At 38.4% G+C, this 8174-nt stretch overlaps 1 protein-coding gene and 1 pseudogene across 1 annotated transcript; both read left to right on the forward strand.

Annotated features, from left to right (window-relative positions):
• The first annotated feature begins 1830 nt into the window (after positions 1–1830).
• LOC148743564 (GFP-like fluorescent chromoprotein amFP486) lies at positions 1831–4981 on the forward strand. Its single transcript, XM_088727639.1, has 5 exons — positions 1831–1951; positions 2478–2575; positions 2991–3209; positions 3911–4120; positions 4778–4981. The coding sequence occupies exons 1-5, from the start codon at positions 1934–1936 to the stop codon at positions 4905–4907; spliced, it is 675 nt and encodes a 224-aa protein (XP_088583765.1). The 5' UTR covers positions 1831–1933; the 3' UTR covers positions 4908–4981.
• A 3153-nt stretch (positions 4982–8134) lies between these two features.
• Positions 8135–8174, forward strand: part of LOC148743565 (adenosine receptor A1-like) — a 7098-nt pseudogene continuing 7058 nt past the window's right edge.

An 8174-nucleotide genomic window follows, 5' to 3' on the forward strand; every position in this document is an offset into this window, starting at 1 on the left:
AAACGTATATCGATCGTTTCATTGATCATTGAACACAAAAACATGCTCATGTCTTCTATTGTTTATATTCTAGCAATTGTGAATTTTAACAAGACATACCATTTCTACAAGCCGCAACTACATAGGTTGCACATAGGTTTACTCACACATATTTAGTGTCATGCTTTATTCAATAAAAGATGAAACGATATCTTTTGAGTGGTTTGTAGCTCATTGTATGAACTATTGAAAGTCATAATATCATACGGTCATAACTGTCATAATATCATACGGTATTGGCTTTAACGAGAATCTCTTTTATCGTATGTTTGGTACAGGGATGTACTATTCTTTCCGTCGCTTTGCTACATGCGTAGTCCTTTCTAGAAGAAAACTTTCGAATGAGGCTTTTGCATGGGAAGATACTTTTTTTCATATTTCTAATCTAAATTCAGATCTTCTGCACAGTTTTCAAAAAATAAACTTTTAATTTAAGGATTCAAGGGCGCGCTTTGGTTACCTCTTAAAATTTATTTGTGGGCAACGATCTTTGTAAATATGATTTCGGGCATAAAGCAGTTAATATTGGTACACTCATAAAAAAGAAAAAATTATGGGAGCTTGACATGATTTGTTCTTTATCTCGATGTGGCGTTGACTATGAGCTGGTAAAACTCCACAAGTAGTCTCCGTTCTGACATCTACCTATGGATCATAAATGAGCCAGAGTACTGGATGACTTTAGCTGGCATTGATTTCGCCTGATGAGCTGTGACTGAAAAGTGGTTTCTAAAAGTTTCTTTACAGGACCTCAGCATTTTTCGATATCAATAGTAAAGTGGTTTTTATCGATTGTTATCGATACATCATACATGTAGCTACATTTTTTAAAACTGCACCGTCGATAGGTATATGACATTTACATTATATGTTGCGTTGTTACGTAATGTGGGTTGAGAGCCGGTAAATTCTTGTAGCACGACATGCATGCAGCAGACTTTTTTAACTAAAGCGTCGATATTTACGTAACATTGCATAATATGCTGAGTAATAACATAACGTGGGGTGCTAAAGCAAGAGCCGTTTTTCTGTACGAGCGATGCATTTCCATTAGGTTTAGGTTGCGCATATTGCACCCAAATTAAGAGACCATAATAGAATTTATCTGACTGTGCGATACCCGATAAGACCTTGCGGAGCCCAGACAAGAGATGAACGAGGAATTGATTCTATACTGGATTAGAGCTGTACTATTAACGGAAATCTGTCATGCACGAATTTGAGTTTGACCTTGAGCTAAGGTGGGTGCAGTGCATTTCCAGTAGTTTTAAGTCGCGCCCAATGTTCGGTACCCAGAAAAGAAAACAATTGCGTTTTTTCTGCTTAAGTGATCACGTTTGTGGTACTATAAATCTGGCGAAAGGTACAGGTTAGACATCAGTGAGCTTCACCTGTTACATATACTGCGTAGTTACGTAACGCGAAAGGTGCAGGTTAGACATCAGTTAGGTTCACATGTTATATACTGCGTAGTGACATAACGTGGGTTGAGACGCGGTAAATTCTTATAGTAGTATTTACAGGTAGCACACTTTTTCAACTAAAGCGTCGATAGTTGCATAACATTGCATAATATGCTGCGTAGTTACATAACGTGGGTTGAGAGCCGGTAAATTCTTGTAGCAGGATCTACAAGTAGCACACTTTTTCAACTAAAGCGTCGATAGTTACGTAACATTGCATTGCATTGCATTGCAGTTGGTCCAAGCGTCGATAGTTACGTAACATTACATTTTATGCGGCGTAGTTACATAATATGAGGCGGGAGATTGCTGTAAATTTGGCGAAAGGTGGTAGTTAGACATCAGTCAGCTTCTGACCTGCTAGACAGACCCGCCGAATCGAAGCGCCACTTGTTGGAAACGTTTGAGCCTCAGGAAAGATAGATCTCAAGATGTCTCATTCAAAGCAAGTAAGTAAATTGCAACTCAGTCATTATTACCTTTTCTTTTTTCAATTCAATGAAGTGTTCAAACCTTGCTGTCACACCACACCATGTGATTCCAAAACAACTTGTGAACTATTTCAGGCTTAACTTGCTAAAATATTGAAACGTCAATTGAATCTCAGCTCCAAAGCAAAAGGTTCGGAAATATCGAAACGGATTGTCACCCGTGTTCGGTGTCATAACGGTCAATTTGGTCCGTAGACTGTTTGGTTCAATGCATGACAATGTTATACCTAATAAACTTCCGGCAAAGATAATCACAGCCTCGGAGAGTTCTGTGTTATAGGCAGTTTCGATTCGATAAAGTTTTACACATTTTTTCTCAGTCTATAGCCAGTTTATCACCGATACCATAAAGGTGACAAATGTGCCATGTTATGTAACTTTGAAAACGTCATGTAAAGTTTTCTGGCGTAAAGCTTGAAACATAGGAATGTTGAGCTTCAGCTCCAAAAGAGTTATTTGTTGTTTTTTTCTTTCCAATATTAAGGCCTTAGCCGATACCATGAAGATGACCTGGCTTATGGAAGGAAGCATAAATGGTCATGCATTTACCATCGAGGGAGAAGGCACTGGAAAACCTTACGAGTAAGTTCATGGGAGATAACGACCTGCATATAAATTCTCCTTTTGAGTAAACTCAGTGCTAGTCAGATAATCGGGGAAAACCTGCTAACTCATTTGTTACCAACGCAAACTTGAAAAATAAACCACATCTTGCAGACTTCCAATGGATGAGAATTTGAATATCTCAACTATGTTTCTTGTACCCAATTGTGACATCTGGTTGCCTCAAAAAGGTAGATACATCAGGGCTCCGTGACGTAATTCAGTTTTCTTCATAGTCAATTCCTACACTTAAAATTAACAATGTTCCTTATTCAGAAGTCATTGTAAAGAAATCGCTCGTGGTGAAATTAAACAAATGAATCTAGTGTAGTTGCGGCGATTTCGCTTTTAAAGTAATACTATGACAAAAACCCTCTACATCTGAATATTTCAGAGGCAAGCAAGCAGGAACATTCCGTGTTACAAAGGGCGGACCCCTTCCATTTGCCTTTGACATAGTGGCACCGACCTTGAAGTATGGATTCAAGTGTTTTATGAAGTACCCTGCTGATATACCTGACTATTTCAAGCTGGCATTTCCCGAAGGTCTAAAATACGACAGAAAAATAACATTTGAAGATGGAGGATGTGCCACGGCCACTGTGGAAATGAGGTAAGCATTTCCTTATCAACTAACTGGTTATCAGCGTTCTAACTGGCAGACTGCACATAGGTCTTTGATAAAAAAGGGAACGTTTCTCATCTGCTTGTATTGATTTCGCTGTCGGGCTCTACGCATACAATTTTTATTAATGATAAAAGAACGAAAGCAACGGAGAAAGATCCTTCTCCAAGTAATCATTAACTGTGCTACAATTAATATCAATAATTTATAAAGCGCCAAAAAAGTCTTTAAGATATCTTCGATTTTATGGAGTCTTTGATATTTTTACCAGTCACTTCAACTTTCTCACATATTTTGCATCATTGCACAAAGATTTGATGGCGACGCGAGAAAGTGAACATTTATGACTGATTTTCATGTTTGTAAATTACATCAACGAAGATGAAACCAAAACTGCAGTAAATTGCGTAAACAGGTAAATTATTTTGTTTCCTTAAAGGAATAAGGCAAACCTTAGTTTTCAAAAGTAAACCTTAATTTTTCAGCCTGGAGATTTGCCATTCCGTTTTTATTCGCTTATCCTTGAATATGTTCGTTTCTTTCAGCCCTACTCTTGTTTACTCTTTTTGCTTCAGTCTCATTCTTATTTCAATCTTTCTTCCACGTTAAAAGAACTAAAGATTTTTCTGCCGCAGTTGTTCGTTATGTATTACCCATTCTGTGTTTTGAAATACTTTCTACTTGGACAGCCTCAAAGGCAACACCCTTATGCACAAGACCAATTTTCAAGGAGGCAACTTTCCCATTGACGGCCCTGTCATGCAGAAAAGGACTCTTGGCTGGGAACCAACCTCAGAGAAAATGACTCCTTGTGATGGAATAATCAAGGGAGACACTATTATGTACCTGATGGTTGAAGGAGGCAAAACTCTGAAATGCCGATATGAAAACAATTACAGGTAATTATATGTGTACATAGATTAACATGTATCTAACTCATTGTTCGTGGACTTTCCTGAGCCCCTTAAAAAGTATCTTTTTTTTTTAAACTACATTATAATGAGAATTAGAAAAGTTATCAAACGTGACAATAAATTTTCTCTGCATCTCCATAGGGAAGAATGTAGCTGCTAGCTGTGAGAAATACGAATTTAATTCTTGAGGCTCAATCGTCAAGAAGATTATTTTTATTTCGCCTGTTTCAGTAAGGTTCATACTGCAAAGATAAACGGACATTACTTTTGGAAAGAAAAATTCCATTAACGGTAGTGCGATAATTGAAATTGGAAAATGATTTTCTTGTGGTAATAGCACAAATTATAAACAAAAGCAGTTTTGCTGAACGGTTTAAGTCACCGTCGAGATTTTGCCATCTAATTTTGCAATCACTGCTTTAGCAACTACACTTCATAGTTACAAAGGAAACTGAGGCTCCAGTTTGTTCGCTTACGATTCCATCACGATGTTAACTTACACTGATGGAAACTATCTGGATCTCCGAGGTTACTAAGGCTTTTGAGACCTTGGAATTAGACGATAAATCAATTTCTTTTACTTTTATACCTCATAATTTAGGACGGAACGTCACGAGTTATCCTTGATCTTTTACTCCTCAGGGCAAACAAGCCAGTTCAGATGCCACCGAGCCATTTTGTGGATCTTCGTCTTACCAGAACCAACCTTGATAAGGAAGGACTGGCGTTTAAACTTGAAGAACATGCTGTGGCAAGAGTCCTCGAGGTTTGAACGTTGCAAGGAGTCAAAACCGATGTGGACAAAAAAACCACATGGCATGTATCTAATTACATGTATTTTGACAAGTAATTCATTGGAATATGCACAGATTATTGAATAAAATCTGGGCAAACAATGTGTCTTTCCTTGTGTTGAGTTACACAAACAAAATAACTGGGTCAATCATGGGATAAGAGTTACAAGTTTCTTTGCTGATTACATATTTGAAGTATCATCATGGTCTCAAATAGGCTAAATGTCCGGCTATCGCAAAAATTATTACAGAATTTCCACCAACAGGTTCTCTCAATCTTCTGTAATCCTGCGGATCAATTCGTTTAGCCAATAACTTTTGACATTTTTTCTCACTGTTAACTTCTTAGTTGCACATGATACATGGGTAGGAAATTTTATAAAAAGAACTCTCTTGGTGGTAAAAATATGCATGATTTGAATTTGCAACCTGTTAGCAAACTATATGCCTAGGTTCTTGTGGGACAGATCACCGAAAAAAACGACTTTTCTATTGCAGAAACCTGCCCTTGCTAAACTGAAATAGATCAAGAGTTCTTGGTATCATAACTGTAGGCTTAAATCAGCCTTGTTTTTACTTTTCGGGTACAGATAGACCAACAACTGTCAAACCACTAAATAGTAACATTGCAAACAGTATCGAGCAGTGTTTAGAACCCAAGACACTGAATACGAAGCCCTGCCACCTCCCATTTAAATTTTAACAGCAATCAAATAGCTTTGTTAAAGAGCTGACATGTCCAGAAGACTTCCAAAGACAGTTTCTCCATGGTTTCAGAGGAATTCCTCATCCTCATCACTAAAAATTTATTACTACAATCCTTTCCGATGACATGGCAGAATATTATGCAAGTGTATTCTCAAGCAACTCAACGTCCTTTTGGATATATCACCCTGGATTTACACCCAGCTAGTGATGATACCAGACGATTATTCAGTCATCTTTTAAGACACGAAGCAGGATGTATGCGGATTTATACTGAAAGATCAGATAATGAACCTAGCATTGATCTGCTTAAAACGTATATCGATCGTTTCATTGATCATTGGACACAAAAACATGCTCATGTCTTCTATTGTTTATATTCTAGGAATTGTGAATTTTAATAAGACATACCATTTGTACAAGCCGCAACTACATAGGTTGCACATAGGTTTACTCACACATATTTAGTGTCATGCTTTATTCAATAAAAGATGAAACGGATATCTTTTGAGTGGTTTGTAGCTCATTGTATGAACTATTGAAAGTCATAATATCATACGGTCATAACTGTCATAATATCATACGGTATTGGCTTTAAAGTGCTACTGAAACGAAATTTTCGTATCTAAAATATTTGCTCTAACCTGTAGTTTTGAATATGCTGATCATCATGAGATAATTTGCTTTGGCTAAAAAGAAGCGAAAGATACCTTTTCTAACCGTTCAAATCAAAAATTTTACACAAAACCATGTCCAGGCCCTGGTACCGAGCGAAATGGATTGATGACGTTACTGGTTGTGTTCACTCCGATAACGTGGTTTATTTCAGTCACTGTTTGTATTCGTGGGCGAAGGAGATGGCAGCTATTGAAGTTTTGTCAAGTGAATCTTCTTCTGAACGAAGCGAAGTTGTCTCCAGTAGCAAAGAGGAAGATGGTGACGTAAAATGGGGTTGACAGGCCTACACGACTCCCAAGCGTATGTTTAGAGTAGCCTATTCAAAGTTTAGCCCTCACGAGTATGTCTTTGAGGGACCGCCCTCTTTTGTAAGATACGAGGGGCCGATTTTTGTATAGTTCGCTCAGTAGTGGTTGTGTTTCTATTAAATGCCAGTTTTTCATGAGAATTTGCTTTATGTGTGGCACTGAGTACGCACATCAGGGATTGCGTCTTTTTCGAATCGTTCCCCTTTGTAGATGTACAGCTATTTTTTTGACTGTCTCGATCGTTAAGTTGTCTTGATTGCTTTCAGCTTGCGCCACGCGCGCTGATTCGATCGTACTAAAGTTCTTAGTGTTCAGTGTTCCAGCTGTTTTGGCTCGTTTTCTTTTCTTTATTTCGGTATTAAAACGACCGATTTCACGTTCATAGAAGCACATGATCGCCTTTACTGTTTCTTGCTCCGCGTTGTTAAGGATTTGCTTTATCTCATTTTTGAAATCCTCGTCTGCTCTTATTTTGGCCCTCGCCCTATATTGTAGGGATTCTGGGCATGTTCTGCGAGGCATTTGGTACAGAGGGATTTGTTCGTTATCCTCAGACTTGCCGAGTAGATCATCTTCATTGGCGGTGTCGTATGAGGCTTCCATGTTTTCTTCATTCTCTGAATGGCATTGCTTTGGCCCGGGGCCTTTAGTAGCCCATCTACCGTTATAATGTCTTTCGACATTTTCTGTAGATGGTCAAGCAAGACCGCGGTTTCGATCCTAATCTTGTGGATCTCGTCAGTTTCCGATTAACTAAATAGACTGCTAGAGATTCGTTCTCGGTATCAGTCGGGAATGTTGTTCCCTATCCAGGCGAACCTCTCGCAGATAGCCAAGATGCCGATCTGGCCGCCGATGAATAAGACGAGGATGGCATTTTGCCCGAAATCCTGTTTTTCGGCCTCCCAACATGCAAGCCACACACCATGCTTTTACTCTTCTTTCACAGAAGTACACAACCAGTGACGTCACAGGGCTGTTTTGGCCGCGCCAAGATGGCCGCCAATTTTGATCTCAGCCGGTCAACTTCGAATGGTTAAAGATGTACTTTCCGCTATGCTTTGGCCCAAAAAATGTACACAGCGTTTACAAATAACGTGCAACCTCTATAATATTGCAAAAATCTCGGATATGAAAATTACGTTTCAGTAGCACTTTAACGAGAATGTCTTTTATCGTATGTTTGGTACAGGGATGTAATATTCTTTCCGTCGCTTTGCTACATGCGTAGTCCTTTCTAGAAGAAAACTTTCCAATGAAGTTTTTGCATGGGAAGATACTTTTTTTCATACTTCCAATCTAAAGTGAGATCTACTGCACAGTTTTCAAAAAATAAAATTTTAATTTAAGGATTCAAGGGCGCGCTTTTGTTACCTCTTAAAATTTATTTGTGGGCAACGATCCTTGTAAATATAATTTCGGCCATAAAGCAGTTAATATTGGTACACTCATAAAAAAGAAAAAATTATGGGAGCTTGACATGATTTGTTCTTTATCTCGATGTGGCGTTGACTATGAGCTGGTAAAACTCCACAAGTAGTCTCCGTTCTGACA

The sequence above is a fragment of the Stylophora pistillata genome, chromosome 1 (genome assembly GCF_964205215.1).
Source record: "Stylophora pistillata chromosome 1, jaStyPist1.2, whole genome shotgun sequence".
In the NCBI taxonomy this organism is placed as follows: Eukaryota; Metazoa; Cnidaria; class Anthozoa; order Scleractinia; family Pocilloporidae; genus Stylophora; species Stylophora pistillata.

Coding starts and splice junctions, on each gene's coding strand:
- LOC148743564 (XM_088727639.1), top strand. Junction 2,576..2,990: donor GGCACTGGAAAACCTTACGA/GTAAGTTCATGG, acceptor TGAATATTTCAG/AGGCAAGCAAGCAGGAACAT. Junction 3,210..3,910: donor ACGGCCACTGTGGAAATGAG/GTAAGCATTTCC, acceptor CTACTTGGACAG/CCTCAAAGGCAACACCCTTA.